This window comes from Sander lucioperca, chromosome 16, assembly GCF_008315115.2.
Source record: "Sander lucioperca isolate FBNREF2018 chromosome 16, SLUC_FBN_1.2, whole genome shotgun sequence".
Taxonomy (NCBI): Eukaryota; Metazoa; Chordata; class Actinopteri; order Perciformes; family Percidae; genus Sander; species Sander lucioperca.
In genome coordinates this window covers 26,570,208-26,588,373 of record NC_050188.1, presented here as the reverse complement: position 1 = coordinate 26,588,373, position 18,166 = coordinate 26,570,208, and the positions used below count along the sequence as shown (strand labels likewise).

The 18,166-nt window shown below is 40.2% G+C and overlaps 1 protein-coding gene across 3 annotated transcripts in view; it reads right to left on the bottom strand.

The window, feature by feature from the left end:
• The window catches only part of thsd7aa (thrombospondin, type I, domain containing 7Aa), a 209,529-nt gene that overhangs the window by 110,282 nt on the left and 81,081 nt on the right, over window positions 1-18,166 (bottom strand). For 2 of the 3 annotated variants that reach the window (XM_031278516.2, XM_031278515.2), the window contains exons 4-5: window positions 16,628-16,809; window positions 2,755-2,910 (exon numbers count right to left, since the gene is read on the bottom strand). In XM_031278516.2, the coding sequence (XP_031134376.1) occupies window positions 2,755-2,910; window positions 16,628-16,809 (338 nt within the window). The remainder of the gene's footprint in view (window positions 1-2,754; window positions 2,911-16,627; window positions 16,810-18,166) is intronic. The other variant, XM_035993166.1, reaches the window with a different exon arrangement.

Below are 18,166 nucleotides of genomic sequence, written 5' to 3'. Positions count from 1 at the left end.
AAACATACACTGAGATAACTAACTAATTTTTTCAACATAAGCATGTATTTTGAAACTACATTTACTACACATTGTAAACCGTAAAACTTCATCTAAACACTGGAGACGTCTCTTCCTCTCTCCCTCTGCACCGTGGTTGGTGCTAGACTGACAACTGAGCCCCCTAGAAAGCAGGCTAGCTAAAGTAAAACTGTAAAACTAAAAACTATGGCTGTAGTCTTTTTGGTGCAATGTGCAACTTTTTGACCAACACCCAGGCGATGTGAAGGCGAGCCACACCAGAGTTGCCACTTCTTTCCTGTCTTATGCGTGGTGTGTCAGGGCCAGTGTTGGGAGTAACGTGCTACAAAAGTAACAGTACAGTAATGTATTCTTTTTTGCTGTAACGCAGTAACAAAACGCATTACTAAAAACAATTCTGTGATATTATACCCATTACAATCTCAGTAACACAAGATAAAACACATAACAATTCACCAACACCGCGAAACATTTTGGCAGAAAAAAAAGTCAGCGAGTAAAAGAGTTACTTTTCCTCTTGCTGGGATTGGATGGTTGAGATGACTGCAGAGACTGACTCTACATTTGCGAGATGGTAATACATAGACCTAGATGGATATATTACGCTGTGTTGAAACGGGGTGCTGTCCTGTCACTGTTCCCGTGGTCAGAGCCAGAACCAGAGACGGTACAGACAACATCTCCCAACAGGTAATGGGCGTCAGCGCGGACAGCCGTGTGTCCGAGCAACTGGCAGATACAAACATGTCTGCAATTATTGTCTGACTTGCTACACGTAAGTATTAGCATTACATTTATCAGCGGTCAATACAATAAGGTAGATACTTTAATTTTTTAATTTTTTTCTCCTACTTTATACTTCTCCTACAATTCTGAGTCAAGTAGGCCTATAATTGTAGCCTACCTTTTACTTCACTATTTATTGTTTAGCTTCCTTTGCAGATTCAGATTAATAATACTAAATATTATGAATAAATAAATGATTAAAGTGGATAGGGATGAGACTGTTGATCTGGTGGTGGCCTCCCTGATCCTTAGCTGGTTAGCGGCCTCCCTGATCCTCGGCTGGGTAGTGGCCTCCCTGGACCCCAGCTGACGTGCAGCTGCTCAGAACCTCCGCTGACGTGCAGCCGCCCAGAACCACCGCTGACGTGCAGCTGCCCTGAACCGCCACTGAAGTGCACCACCCAGAATCGCCGCTGACATGCAGCCGCCCAGAACCGCCACTGACGTGCAGCCGCCTAGAACCACCACGTCGACCGCTCTCCCAGAGTGTTCGCTTACGGGCAAACCAGTGACTATGCCAGTCTCCGGCGCCCCAGAGACTGCCCCAGGGACTGCCCCTTTCGCCTTTGCAAACGGCCTCTAGAGGGGCCCCGCCCTCAACGTCCTGCTCGGCTGCCTGAGGGGCTGTACCTTCGCCGACCTGTTCGGCCGCCTGAGAGGCTTCGCCGTCCTGCTCGACCTCCTGAAGGTCCTAAATAGCCTGCTCGGCCGCCCTAGGGGTTCTACCTTCGCTGCTGCCCGCAGTCCTGGACCCCAGACCTAGTTGGCCGCAGCACCTCGGTGCCCAGGCCCCTCTGTCCTCAGTTCCCTAGGACCCACTGTCCTCAATTTCCCTTGCCACGTGCGACTCTTGTGCCTTCCCTCGCCCCTCCGGGGTTGATTTATTTTGACTGTTTGGGACGTCCTTCCTCCGGACCCCCTCCACACTCCCTGGATTTCTGTTTTCTTGTTTGTTTTTTGGACATCTGGGATCTGTCCCTTGGGGTACTGTTATGGGTTTGGTTTGTTGTTCTGTGTTTTGTTTTATTGTGGTAATTTGTTTTATCTGTTTTGTATTTTTGCCCTGTTTCCTGTTTTATTTTGACAGTCTGGTTTTCTGTCTTGTCTTGTTTTACTTCCTGTGTTTTCCCACCCTTATGATTGCCCTAATGTGTTCCACCTGTTTCCCAGCCTTGTGTCACCTGTCTTGTGTTTCCTTGTTACCCTGTGTATTTAGTCTTTGTCTTCCCCTTGTCCGGTGTTAGATCATTTTGTGTCCTGTCGGTGTGTTTCAGTAAGTGTGCCTGTGTTTGTTATCTTCCCTGCATTTTTTTTTATTCCCTGTGAGTTTTTCCAGTCTCTGTGATCCCGTGTTTTTGTTCCTGTCGTATCTCCCAGTGTCAGCTGTCGTCAGTTTCTGTGCTTCTTGTTTTTTCCAGTTTTTTGAACTCCCTTGGTTTTTTGGATTATCTTTGTCTTCATTTTTGGTATTGTTTTTTTTGCCTGCTGCTGCGCTCAGGAATTCCTTGGTTTATTTTTGTGTTTTATCAATAAATCCTCGTCTTCAACTTTCTCCTGCCTGCCTGTCTGATCTCTCTGCGATTGGGTCCTTTTATTCCCTACACACATAACACAAAGGTCTCCGTTTGTGCCCAACCAGGCTTCTAAGCAACCCCAAAATGGGGGCAACAGTGTTTTCAAATGTTTCCATTTTAGGGGCTTGACAACATCGGAGTAGTGTGGACGTGAGGTGTAAACATGGCAAAAGATATTTGTTTTTAAAAGACACTTAGTAGTGTAGATGTAGCCTGAGGTTGTGTGTATGCAAAGGGCAATTTAGATATGTATCCATCCATTGGTATGAAATCACATGGGCCCAGTTTTGAGAAAACAAGGCCCTACATCAGAGATCCCTATAGAATTCCATTAACTACTTTATGAGACAATATTCTCACATTGAATTCTTACCTTTTTTGGCTGCCTGGTCCTGGCAGTTTTCATAGGTGCAGGGTCCCCAGGCAGTCCACGAAGACACCTCACACTCAACAGGACAGCTGATATGGCAGAGCTGGGTGGTGTTTGGGGAGATACCCAGACACAGATCACTGTCCATTGGTCGCACTGCTTTGGAGAAAATGACAAGAGCTATGTAACACACTGTACTGTACAGCATTGTAGGAATGATGTTATGTGATCTAACTTTTTTTCACAGCAACATGTAACAAAATACAGTAAAATGAAAGTGAATAAAAAAACTAGGGACATTAAACATGAAAATCCACAAATTGTCCAGATTGAGTTGTCACAGTTCTTGTCATTAATAATCCGACAAACACTGTTTGACATGTGAATCACACTCAGGGAATTAACTCAGGTTGCTTAGATGTTGACCATATTATTTTCATATTTTATAATATGAGTTTCTAACTTATACATCAGGACCTTCCATTCAGTTTCAAAGCTGTAGAGAAGAGCATTCATATATACTGTGCAGGGACAACAGAATTTCAACTCTAATCTTCAAAGTTATGTGAAATATGCATAGTTTAACAGAACAAACCACAAAGACATGAAAATGTGTAAACATTTTTTCTTAAAATTACATGAGTTGGTCTTTAAGGTCTCCTATACCCCTGCCTTTGGAATTCCATATCCCCCAGAAACAAATCCTCAACATCAAAGCCAAGCCTTTTGCAAACAGTTTGCTATTTTATTTACAGCACTCACCCCCAAACCCCACATCTTCCAAAACCAGACAACTTTGAAACAACAAAGGTTTTTTTTCTTCCCAGCACAGCAGGCCAGTCTTCAATTTGCTCCAAACAGCTGTAGGTGACTCTCTGCAAGGTCATCAGGCTGATGAATCATTCTCGCTGAGCCACGACAGGACTGAACCTCATTCACATGCAAATTGCCTCCATTTGGCCAAAGGTGCGTCCTTTAATAGTGTCGCTTAAATATGCATACATGTGGCATGTCCTTGAGTACCCCCGTAACACAAGAACGCTTGATATGTCAAATGCATTAACATCATATCATTTTCTAATGATTTTACATAGTTTGATGTGCTTTTCTTTACGTTTGCTAAACATGTATTCATGTAGAGAACAATAAAAACTGGAACATTGAATCGGCACATCCAAACACGCTGTTGGATCGGACCATCAGATTGGAAATCCAATGGCACTTGGTGACCTGCACAATTCCCATGCAACATGAGTACTAATCACGTCATTACACGTTGTATTACCATCAAATGGTCATTTTGCATGCAAGACTATTAATTAAACCAAATGTCAGTTATAAATCAAGATGCTCTCACAAGTAAGAGCTAACTGTAGGACACAGGTTATCCATGTCCTTTTAGAGGCATCAACATTGTTAGTATTAAAGCTAACTTTTTGAAATTAATGAACATTAGTGTTACCTTCAAGCCATTGCCAAATGAATTGTTACAAAGTTAATTAATACTATCAGCTCTACAAAACTCTCAGTATGACTATGTTCAGAAGATTGTGTCCTCCTGTGACTTTCCCACGCAGAAACTTGAGTAAAGATAATGTCCTCTTCTGAAGAGTCCATGTTTTTTTAATCCTCCGTGTCCTCCTCGCATACTAGCAACTGTGTGGAGGAGGGGTGGGGGTGGTGCGCGATCACAGAAGGCTTGTATCATGTTGACGCGCCGACAGTGTTGTTGTCATTAATTAGAATTCCTCATGGGGGAGACAGAAACTATCCACTATAGCTTTACAAAGAACTGCCGGTTGTGTTTAAACTTTTTAGAACCTTGGAACTAATGGCTTGGGGCCCTCCTTGGTATGGTTCGGAAGTAAAAGTAAAGAGCTTGTGGTGGGAAGGGATTGACAGGACTGCAAAATCAAAATGTGCAAAACTCTCAACAAATTAAACTTTAAAAGCCATCTACCTCTGGCTGCAGACCTGTGGTGTCACATGTTATCATATTGCAATTCTGAACCTTCAGAACAATATTATTATTTTTCTACTTTCTGCACCCTGCCCTCTATTTCATGAATCATCTCTGTCAGGCCCTACTGTGACTGGCACAGTTGAGTAAAATGTATAAGGACTGTAATCTGACTGGCTGTGAAGACAGTGATTAATTACCACACTCCTCTGAATATTCCACTATACCCTACCCGTGCTTCTATATGTGTTTGGGTATGCCTCCATCGAACCTGCATACCCAGCACTTTGCAAGGGTCTTTGCGATTAGCTGTTGAAGAATATTTTAACACAGCTATAATATTTTAAGGATGTCACTGAAGGAAATTCCCACATCCTTAAGAAACAGCGGAAAAATTCAAGGCATTCAAGATACCTGGTAATTAGGAGTGTAAGCGGTGCTATGAGCTGAATGCTAACGTCAGCACACCAACTGTCAAGCGAGTGACAGGGTTTTTCCTGACTCAGCATGGGCCTTTGGGGGTGACTACACATGATAGTAAGTCTGTGTTGCCTTATTTGACATAAATCTATGCATTTTACTGTTATTTCTGACCATTTCATAAACGAAAATGTTTATTATGCTTGAGTGAATTAACAAAACTGGTTAATACTACCGTTAAGTTTGCCGGGAGACTCTGGACAGTAAAAGTGAGATCCTTATAGTGCTCATATTTTTGTTCTGTTCATTCAACAGTTTGGTAAATTGGTATTAAACACTTTCAGAGAGGATTTGAATTGCTGTTTTTATTCTCAGTTATCTTCTTATTTTGGATTTATGTGATTTTCCCTTGGCGCTGGCTAAAACCTCTTTGGAGGGCACCAAAACTTCTTCTATACACGAAAAACCCTGAGTATATGCTTTTTCTAATTAGCATGGCAAAATGTTGTTGCACTAGTTTTGAAACTGACCACTTAAAAACCAACCAGTGCTGGATACTACCTGCCCAAGACTTTATTATTTAAAAAAAACAGAACCAAAATAATCATTCTTGGGGCGCTTTGCTAGTCCCCTCTGTTATAAATTAAAGGGGTGATTATACAGGGTATTTCACACTGTTCCTTAAGGTCTCCTAATAGGGTATGTAGCATTGGTTGTGCTGAAAATGGCCCGGGTGCTGTTCTATGCTCTCTAATGCAACCTGTGAAATAGCCCTAGAGTGAAACAAGAGGTTTTCTCCCTTATATGGTATGCTCATGAATTTTTAGATGAGCTACGTGCTGATTGGTTGGTTTACAACAAGGCATTGTTGCTGCATATGAAGAGAGAAGGGAGGGGCTGCTCCTCTGAGCATACGGCGCTGGCTCCTCTGCTCCTCACAGAACAGAAGAGCGAGGTGACTGTTTTGGCGGCCACAGGAGAGAAATTCCTCGCGTGCTCGACAATACTGGCGTCTTTTCTACAGAAAGTCGCCAGATTTGTCGCTAGTCGCTTTTGTGAAAAAAGTCGCTAAACTCATCAACTAATGTTACTGTACAAAGCACCAGAGACTCAGTTTAGTTACAATTTAGTCATCCTCCAGTGTGTAGCGCACGCACAGACACCAATGCAAAGTTTCGACACTTTCATTACAACTGGCGTTGTGGTAACATTACCCTTGGGACATAAAAAAGCTCCACTAGTTCAGTGTCTCAGCGCGGGGACATTAAGCGGAGAGTGAAGCCCACAGACAGAGAGCAGCAGCAGCAGCAGCTCCAGCAGCAGTAGTAGCTCCAGCAGCAGCTCCAGCAGCAGTAGTAGCTCCAGCAGCAGTCCCAGCTGTGCACCACCCATTGCAAGTCCTCTGCGCCGCTGCGTTAGATCCACAACTCCCACTCCATTTCCCGTGGCTGGGCAGCCCGCATGTTTGAAAGTTAAACGTTAACAGTATGTGACAGTGTGTGAGTCTAATGATGCCCACTGCTGCAGCCGTACGGGTTGAGCAGAGGCTGCACAGTTTCACCAGTGGGCAGCGACCGGCCCTCACGTCCTCAAAACACTACCGGCCCACCGGGAAAAGTCCAGACTCTCCCGATTGCCACTCCGCTAGGCTACTGGTTAAGTGTATTATTTACATTGCAATATAAATGAAAACATAACTTCATTTATTAACATCAGGTAAAATGTCTGCCACACTCACAGTTACTCAGCTGACCTGACGGAGCTCCACGACCGGCAGCATGGTGCTCTGTACCCAGCGCACAGTCATGTTTTCTGGGGTAACTGAACCACTAACTACCACTTACCTGGAGCACCATGACCGGCGGCAGCTCGCAATGAAATGTGAAAAGTGTCAGCATTCCCTGTACAGCCTGGAACACTGCATTTACGACCGTGGTTCATTTTCAATATCCTTGAAAAACTTCCAAACTTTCTTCTTTGTAATTCCCGTGGAAATGCACAGCTTGCAGCTAAACTAGTGTGTGAGATCTACTTGACCTACATTTAGAACACCAGCTGGTCTCAGACCAGTGGTCTGTAGCTATGTAAATGTTGGGGCGTGACAAAGGTACAGACCAGAGCCAAATAAGGTACAGCCACCGAGTTTACGTCAACTATTAGCTTTGTTGGGATTCGCCCGTTTTCAGAGGCAGTTTCAAATTGTGAGATTTGCAGAGGAAAGGGATGTCAAACGATTTTGAGGTTCTCTGTATGTCCTATTTACCCACGAACTCTCGTTATTCAACTATGACAAGGTAAACTCGGTTTTGCATTCTATCACCCCTTTAACAAATCACCTACTGCCCCCACCCAAAAATAGGTATACTTTTAGCTTGAATCTACCAAGTATCACTACAAAGACATGTCCTCCCTGTATATTATACAGCCCTGGAGCCCTGGGGCAGTTACCCACTTTTCTCCATAGCATTGCAAGTTAGCCTTAAACACAACGTACAGCTGAGGATAAACAGAATGTGATTAATTTAGCTGGTATTTGGTCAGAAACCAAAATATTGGCAATCCATGTAACAGTTTTGACATTCACAATTGAAGCAAAAATGTCAACCTTCAGGTGGTCTTAAGTCTGGAGATCATCAAAGTCATTACTGTAAATATTAGAGGTGTGAGGAGATCTCGTCCCCACGAGATCTCGCGAGATTAAAGGTGATGAGGTAAAAAGTGTCTCGCGATATCAGTACACAAGTGCAGAGCAGGAGCCTTGAAATTAGCATAGATCTCCAAAGTTGACTCCGAGTTTACTTTTGCTCTCTCTCTCTCTCTTTCTCTCTCCCCCTCTCTCTCTCTCCCCCCTTCTCTCTCTCTCTCTCCCCTCTCTCTCTCTCTCCCCTCTCTCTCTCTCCCCTCTCTCTCTCTCTCTCTCTCTCTCTCTCTCTCTCTCTCTCTCTTGGCCGAGACACACATGCGTCTGCAGCGTGCAGTTGACTGTGGCCCTGTCTTGCGCCGACCACTCTCTTTCTCTATTAAAAGAAGTGGACAGCAAAACCCAACTTTACTTTTAATGATATTAAACAAAGAGAAATGTTCTCCGATCGTCCTATAATGGTCATAAATCAATACTAGAGTAGCTTACTTCCTTGTTTATAAATAAAATGCAGAGGAGGCGTAAAGAGCATCTGTCTTCACAAAACTCATCTGTTGAGTGTTTGATGGTAATTTATTTGTGCTTTAGAACGTAATCAATGTGAAACAATAGTGAAATAAGCTTTATTTCTCTCTGTCTATTGTACAATGACAAATTCAAGTACAAAACATTTGGTCTCAACGGTCTCAACTACTGCCAGAAAACACTTGGTTACTTTGTAACCCTGGTTCTCTGAGTGAAGAGACTCTTTCCACCATATATATGGAATAAGTAGCGGTGTAACTGTTAGTTACACAGGAGAGAAGCCATTCATTTCAGTTTATGGCAAAACCTTTCAGTACTCGGTTTTCATTTTGTGACTTTCGATTGAATAAAGGACTATTTTTAACTATGTCTTATTTCTTCATTGAAGTTTTCTGTAAAAAAGTGTCTCGTCTTGTGAGCTGGGTGTCTCGTCACACCCAGAGGAAATATAATAACCATGAACCATGAAGATCAGTACAAAACTTCATTCCTATTCACATTCCAATAGTTCTTATCGATATTTCACTATGAAACCAACAACCCACATGGCCATCCCTCGAGCCACACCACTAACATGTATAAAATTAAAAAATGAAGGCAGGCGAATTGGCAAGTCAAATGAGGGTATATGGAAAATGCTGACAATATTGGCAGGGAATATCAACCACCAAATTGTCAGTACTAGCTATGAAAATGCCATATCATTCTAACGAGCTACAACTTACAACTTGGGGGTATTAAACCATGGTTAGCAAATATGCCACTGCACTAACAGGTGCTGAATTAGATCATCTAAATGACCTGTTGATGACTTTTAATTCTAACATGTCCATGTCCATGTCCTATTGAACAGTCAGACATCCCATTTCTTATAAAAAAACCTTTTAATCTGCAGAACTTTAGGAGAACAATGGCCATCTTGTTCTCCTCCCTCCTTGGCCAGTCTGAGCAGCTCTTTACAACCATAACAAAGCCTGATTAATGCAAGCCTCCACACAGACTCACCTTGCTCTGGAATCTTTGTGCCAGATGGTCTAGTCTTGCCTGTGCTGCGCTTCCAGCTGCTAAATTAGGAACCTGCGCTGCCACGTGCCACCTGCCATTAATAACCTGACTCCCAGTTCCTTTCCAGCTGAGGATTCATGGTATCATAGTGGCACAACTGTTATAAAGCATGTCAGTTTGCGCCCCAATTGGATTTCACATTGATCGGAAACCAATACAGGAACAGCTGAAACAACTTCCTTCTTTTCCCACTCGGCAACATTCAAAAGACATTGTTATCTTCAGAAGAAAATGAGAAATATGTGCCACCATGGGGGATAAAAAGCTGCTTATGATGATCAAAAAACACTCCATTTGAGAATGTAGCGCTGTAATAAACCATGAAGCTGTCAGCAGTAATCTTTGCACGTGAATTTCAGGACTGAGTAAATCCTTCCCTTTCCAACTGTGAGTAAATCAAATCAAGAAGAAGCAGTGATCTGGGATGGTAGTAGCTCCCAGTAATCGGACTGGCAATGATGTGTGCTCACAGATACTGCCAGACTATCCTATTTCAGTCACTCTAGGATTTGCTGATCATCCATGAAAGCAAATGATAAGATTACATCAGCCTAATTGAGCCATACAAACTGGCTCATCACATTGAAATCATCCACTCATCCATCACATATATAGAATGCATTCCAAAGCCTGAAGTCAATGCTAAAGGTGGTTAATGGTGTAGTTCCACTATATCTATGCGAGAGACAAAAATTTGCTTCGTTAAGGAATAAAGTGATAAGACAACTACGAAAAGCAAAGGCAGACTTTTTCATCACTATTATTAAAAATTGTAATGGAACCTCAAAAGCGATTTGGGAACAGATCAATAAACTAACAGGTAAAAAATTATTCTAGTAATAATAATTCAATACAGCTAAAGAACAATGGGATACTTTTGCAGGATCCATCTGCAGTGGCACAGACGATAAATGAGTATTTTGTTGATTCTGTGGATACCATAGCCAAAAGTTTCCCTGTGAAATATAACTACTTACCTGTGATTAGTTCAGATTTGATAATTGAGCCCCCACTATATCCAAAATCTGTATCCATATCCGATGTGGAAAAGTCAATTACACAGCTTAAGTCTTCAAGAGCAAAAGACGTGTATGGGATGGACACACTCATGCTAAAGCAAATAGGTCAATCAATCATGGGTCCACTAACATATGTCATTAATGTGTCACTAGATCAAGGGAAATTTCCTGAGTCATGGAAACTTGCTAGTGTCATTCCTATACTTAAAGGTGGTAACTCCCTTCTTACATCTAATTACCGACCTGTTAGCATTTTGCCAACAGTATCTAAAGTCTTTGAAAATCGGGTTGCTAAACAAATCACCAATCATCTTAATTGCAGCTCTTTTCCTTTGCACTCAATGCAGTTTGGATTTAGGGCTAATCACTATACAGAGACAGCAACACGTTATTTTTTGGAAAAGGTTAAATCAAATATGGACAAAGGACGGATAGTGGGAGCAATTTTTTTAGATCTTCGCAAAGCATTCGATACAGTTAATCATTCAGTTTTACTGCATAAACTTCATGCATTTAACTTTTCCTCAAAATGTATTAGCCTTATTAATTCTTATCTTTCATCTCGCTCACAAAGTGTAAGAATTGACCAATATAATTCTACCCCCTTACTATTATCAACTGGTGTTCCACAGGGTTCAATTATGGGTCCAATTCTTTTCAGTTTATACATTAATGATTTACCATCTTTGTGTAAGAACTGTGACACTTTGATGTATGCAGATGACACAGTTATCTTGGCCTATGGAAAATCCACAGAGGAAGTTGCCTCAAAACTAACTGAGGCCATGTCATGGATCGCAATCTGGCTTGAGCAATCCTGTCTGCAATTGAACATATCTAAAACAGTTACCATGTTCTTTTCAAAAAACAACATAAATATAAAACCTGAAATTTTAATATCTGGAGAAAGACTACAGGTCGTCACAGAATATAAATATTTAGGATTACATATAGACTCAAACTTTAACTTCAAAACACATTAAAAAAGTTAGTAATAGGATTAAGTTCAGTCTAGCAAACTTCAGATTCATTAGAGACTTTCTTTCAACAGAAGCTACTAAATTATATTTCTTTTCAATGATTATAGCCCACATAACATATTGTTCAATAAGCTGGTCCAATACCCACTCTACAACAATAAAACCATTAGAAATATTATACAAACAAACATTAAAAATACTGGATAAACAAAACATACCACTACCACCACCGTAGTATTCTGAATATCAGTTACTTACCTGGGATAATCTCATTAAATTCAAAAATATCTGTTTAATTTATAAAATCAGACATGGTGTAGCACCTCCTCCACTATGTGACTTTATACATTTTAGATCCAGTGAGGTTAGGGTAACTAGAGGGGCAGTGAGGGAAGACTGCATCATCCCCCAGAGAAAGACAGCTTTTGGTCAGGCTGTCTTCTCCGTAAGAGCAGCTCAGCAATGGAACACAGTGCCGGCAACCATTAGAGAGTCTTTGTCATTCTTTTCATTCAAAAAGAATGCAAAAAAAATGGCTTGTAGAGAGCCAAACTTGTGGGTACTAATATTTTCTGTGTGCATTTAAACGTTATATTTATATATATATATATTTATATATAGTAAAGTAAAAAAGTAAAGTAAAGTAAAGTATTTTACATGAATTGTATTTATTAACTACAATCAGTTGTATGTAATTTTATTGTGTCATTATCTTTAAAGGCTGCCTGTTTTACATCTGGCTGGGGGACTACCGTTGAAAATTAGCACTTTTGAGCTAACTCGGGCACATTTACATTGTTTTAATGTTGATTAATGTTCACTGTCCCCTTTCAAATAAAGAAATAAATCTAAATCTGCAGACTGACAAATTTTTTTTAGGGTTTTAAAAGTTTTCACTTCTTTTTAATCTATATATCTTGGGGCAAATTTAAGAATCATTGTTACATTAAGGGTCCATTTCATATTGTTCCTTAAAGATAAAAATGTCTGTGAGCCCATCAGCCTGAGGATTTAGATTTCCTGGCTTTAAAGACGGCTGCAAGTGGTAAACACAAACCAAGACAATCAGCTCTGCCCTGCAACGCCACGCAACACCCTACTATGCTTAACAACGCCCCGCTACACCCTGCTATGCTTAACAACGCCCCGCTACACCCTGCTATGCCCTGCTATGCCCTGCTATGCCCCGCCACGCCCCACTACACCCCGCTACACCCTACTTTGCCCCACATCGCCCAGCTACGCCCTGATCTGCTACAACTATAATTTGTAGTCATAGTTCCACTATCTCTATTGTTAATATAACTGCCACTGTTCACCATTCCAACTGCTATAATTATTATGAATCATATTTCTCTATATCTGTAGGCAGAGATGGGAAGTAACGAAGTACAAATACTTCGTTACTGTACTCAAGTAGATTTTTCAGATATTTTTACTTTACTTTACTATATTTTCTTGTGGAAACTTTTTACTTTTACTCCTTACATTTTAACATGAATATCAGTACTTTCTACTCCTTACATTTTACAAAATTGGCTCGTTACTTTAGTTTTGTACAAGAGGTCGTCATGTCGGAGAATAGCACAGACACACGCCTCACATCGCGAGCGGGCGCGCGCGCAACACGGAGCAAAAAGAAAAAGAGACCAGCTGTCCGGAGGATAATCAGTTGAGATCTTGTGTGTGCATCCTTAAGAACTGTAAGTCGTATAACTTATGTTGTCAGTTCATTTAAGCCTGTTGTTGTATTGGTCTATAGTTCTTGCAAATTTAAAGTAAGTTAGCTAGTGATTTTGTTGTTTGTGTTCTTCACCTGTTACCTAGGTTGTAAGTTGTCTCCGTCCGTGTTTTAACAGACACACTTGGGGCGAAGTTGGAAACCAGAATCAGCTTTAAATACAGTCCAAATTTAGTCCTTACTGACAAGTTTCAAATAATTTCACAGGAGTTACCGTTATTTCCGCGTCATCAATACCACATTCAATCTAATTGGATGGGAATATACTGTATGTTGCACTTGACACACCACTACAAGACGACTCGACAGATTCAGCGGCATTCATTCACGGCAAATCATTGCGGCTTGATGGTGGTAACGTTAGCACATAGTAGTATGGATGGCGACATGATTGAAAATGAAGAAATCGGCAGACAAGCAGCAAGAAATCCTTGGCCTTATATGAGAGAGATGTTTGAGATAGTAGGCATCAAGAATGACTCCTAGCCAACTCTTAAAGTATGGGGAACTTCTTAATTAATGTCTGTTTAGTAATTCATATTTTATCCTTTATTTTCTTTCCAGAAGCCATATTTGAGCACACACACACACATACATGTAGATTCCTTTAAATGTTAAGGGGAAGATTAAAAAAGAGAAACTGGATCTGTGATTTCTCACAGAATCACAACTGAATTCATATTTTGCTACTCAGTCAGAATCTTATTAACCTGGAGTCCCAGTCTCTGTCACAATAATCATATATGTGATGTTTTAGGCTTATTGCCAGACATCCATTTAAAATGTAGACAATGCCATATAAAGAGCCTTTTTTCCATGTCCACTGAAGTTTCTCAGCTTGCACTCTAGTAACATTTGTGTGGTCCAGGTAGCTTTGCATAAAAAATGGTTGTCATTCGCAAAGCTACTTTTACTTTTATACTTTAAGTAAATTTCCAAGCCTGTACTTTGTTACTTTTACTTGAGTAAATAAGTTAAATCAGTACTTCTACTTTTACCAGAGTATTTTTTAACACAAGTATCTGTACTTCTACTTGAGTACCAACATTTTCCAAGCAAGCTCCAACTTTACCTACTGGCTGATATGCTAGTGTGAAAGTTTTCAGGTTTGCAAGATAGAAACAGTTATTTGACCAGAAACTCCATTTCTTCTAGCCAATCAGTTGACATTATGCAAATACAAAATCAATCATCAGTAGTGCAATGTCCACCATAGTAAGACTGCAATGAAGGAATTAGATGTTGCCAACACAGAAACAGCTGAGAGAAAGTAGTGAGATATGTGCAAAGGATGAATAAAGGCTTTCATTTACATAATGGCGTGTCCAAGTTAGAGGGTAGCTAAAATTATACAAGACATGACAGAACAAAACCTGTCTGAGACTGAGAGCGAGGACAGGTGCAGGTTGAAAAGAAGGAGGAGAATGTGGCATTCATTTATCACATACATTCTTTTCTTCTCGCTTTTCTCCCTCTGCCACCATGCTTTGTTAGTAACACCTTGGAGCAGCGTTTCACCTGTCATAATACCTATTAATGTCCCCATCTTCCACCAAAAAACACTTTAACAATTACCATGTTAACACATTTCCTTTCTCATCCCGACAATATATTGTAAAGGGGAATGGTGGAAAGTGAGAATCAATACTGTTAACAAAATTGGCATTTGGAGGTGGATAAGCAGGTGCTGCAGAAAGGCAATGCAAGAAGGTAGAGTATGGGCAGGGGGGTTCTAAAGAAATTCAGAAATAGCCACTGGAAATCATGGCATAAGGAACATGGAAAAGTGCCAAGTTGAAAGTAAAAATGCACTGAAGGATGAAAGTGTGTGGTTGGCTGTGAGTATCTGATTTGAATAATTTCTAGTAGCAGACGCCAGTTCAGCCTCCCCGGCCAGATGGACTGAGACTTATTGTGTCAGTGCTGGATAAGCATGGGCGTGCTACCAGGCAACTTGCAGCCTAAGTGTGCTCAGTAATGCCACCAATTTTTGTGAAAGCTCATATTTCATCTGCTATTCACTCTGTGTGACTTTTGCACGTTCATTAGCATATTTATATAGCTCAGTCCTAGATTTAATTTGAGGGGAAAACCTTTTTAATTCTCCACTCTGGTTCACACATGGCTGGTAAAGCAGCGGGAGGATATCAGTGACTGTGTGCAAAGCTGGAACAGATGACATGACTTTGGTGGGTGTGTGAAACACAAGCCTAAGCAGATGACTCAAAAGCTCATAAACAACTTTTTTGTCTGCCACACGGGCTCCTACAGATGAATTTGAAGCTGTTTTTAACCAGCCTGTGTCAAAATATGTGCTATTAAAAAAGCTACAATTTACTTCACAGACCATCTTCGCTTCTGTCACCAAGATATCTTTCCTACTTATCCCTGATGTTGTTTGATTGTTATTTAAGATAATAAACGGCCCTTGCTAGGCCATATGAATTCTTTCAATATAATGATTACCATGCAGCTATAGTCATAGAACTGGAATTTAGCTGTGGATTATTTGCAAAGGGTCTCAGTATTTAATATATTATTGTTATTTGGGAACTAAGACAGATGTTTTCCTAATAAAATGATAAATGAGGCTGCCAGTGTTCTTTGTCTTTGGTTACAGTAATTGAATCAGAGGGGATAAAAGCTGAACAAAATGCAGGACCAACAGGCTAACACTTTTTTTCACTAATTGCTTTCTCAATGGTTAATAAATCATTTACTAATGCTTTATAAAGCATTGATAAGTTCTTGATACGAACAACTTTCATCTCACAAAGTTGTAAAAGAATCCCTTTGGAATTATAAAAGTTAGTAAGTCATTATTTGTCACAGGTTCCTTACCACTAATAACCACAAATACTAGGCACTATGATTTACTTACAGTATTCTTATGGGGAAAGATACAGTGTTGTGCCTGTGGCAGTCTAATGTATCTTAGTGACCTAGTGATCAAAGAAAATACACCCAGATGGTGTTAACTTAGAGCCAAAGCCACAGCATTTGGGGAATGTTTTCTCTGGCAAAGTGAAAGCAGAACAGAAGTCCCATAGTGTAACATTTAATGAGGTATATAGATGTTTGTGTGAAATGCATTAAAAATCACTATATTTTAGTACCACTAGATTCTATTGGTATTTTTTTAAAGCAGAGATGCAATCTCAAAGTCAGCTAACTGGATGCATCCACTTCTTGGTTGTGCCAAGAGATTCTGTCCATAAAAATTACAAACCCTCTGAATCCGGCACCCACGGAGTTTTCAGAAAATAAAAACTTTGGCTTGAGACATGTTGGTCTAAGAATTTCTTTCTTTAATTTTCATTTTCCTGTACTTTTTTTATCCTCTTGCATGTGGTTTTCAACACAAATGTTTCAATCAATAAATAAGATACAATCAAACAAGCTAAATAAATAAAGTGAACTAACTCTTGCACTAATGAGTGGTAAATAAGGCACATTGAGATCAAATATATAGCCATGCAAGGGAACTGTAGAGACGATAGAAGAAATGCATGCTGGGAAAGTCACCTTCTTTGCTCCGGAGCGAGCTGAGTTTGGGTGGTGTATCAGTGCTGGTCTGGATACAGTAGACCTCTCGAGTCTGAATGCCGCCTCCACACAAGCCCGTCTGGTTTCCACGCCGACGGTCCTGTTGGCTCAGCAGCACATCCACCCTGCACTCCGTCCACTCCGTAGTCCTCCAGCTATAACTGAGGACAGAGGTGGACACATGACGAGTTAGTCTGATAGAGTATATCAGCCCCATATTGCCTTTCCTCAAAATAAATAATTTGATTAATAGAATAGAATTGAATTGATCAATACAACAAATGCTCTTTCAAATGTCTATCAGTGTGGTCTACAGTATTTGTCCGGTCCAAACACAATTTCATATTGACCATGTGCATATAGCAGTCAGATCAAAGCTCACTAGATATTATGTATCATTTCCCGTGACTGGCCATGCAAAGTATACGTTTACCAAATCAATGGTTTCATTTGACATATGTAATACTTTTCTAAGGGGCAAACTATACATACATTTAAATATAATAATAAAAAACAATGAATGGTACTGTTTTATTCCAAACTCATTTTGGTCTTATTAGAATCACATGCAACCCTTTCTAATGCATGCAACATAATCAAACGTAAAACCATTACATTTATTGTTGTTTTTGCTCACAATTTCTGTCATCCTACAGCCTACATTTGTTCATATTGTGATAACACTGAATGTCAAGCTCTGATTTTAGTTACCATGCCCTCAGAACAATACAAAATAGAATGTTGTGTTGTATGGTTAGGAAAACACAAATAAAAAGACAAAAGATAAGTAAAATAAGAAACATATTGACCAATTAACAACACATACACTGCTTAAGGAAATGAGCTGCAAATACAGAAAACACAATAACAGAACGAAGTTACACTTTGAGAACCGTTAGTTTACACAACACTTTGTGCAGCCTTACAAATAAGATTATTATTATTATTAGATTTTTATTTGACATGGACATCACAATTACATTGGACGAACCAGATGCATTGCTTGAGCGTTTTAGTACACTTACTCATTTTTTACAGATTAAGGTGTATTATTAATAATCTGACTCTTAATTGTATTTTATTTATAGAAAGTCTAATTGTAAAAAAAATGGCTAATTGAAAACCGAAAAACACTATGAAAACATTCTGAAATCTGATTCTAAAAACCATTTGCAGCTTGTTTTCATTGCTTCGAGGGAGAGTGTGCAGGCTTTTTGCAGCCACTGAACAGCATCAGTTGTGCCTGAGTGAGCCATGGTGGTGAGTATCTCCAAGCATTGTTAGAAAGACTTTTTATTTTATTGACCTGAGATCTCTGTTTACAATATGCCTCAGGGTTTGCAATTTAACCAGACTTTCCACAGGATAATTCTTTAGGACTCGATTTTTTTAAGCTGAAAGGAGGTTGTTAATTGCAGCATAGATGGGTTAGTGTCTGGCTAGTGAATTGGCAGCAGTCGTCTCAGCAATAATGCATTGTGGTTTCAACCCTGAGGTCAGAAAATGTAAACCCTGCCT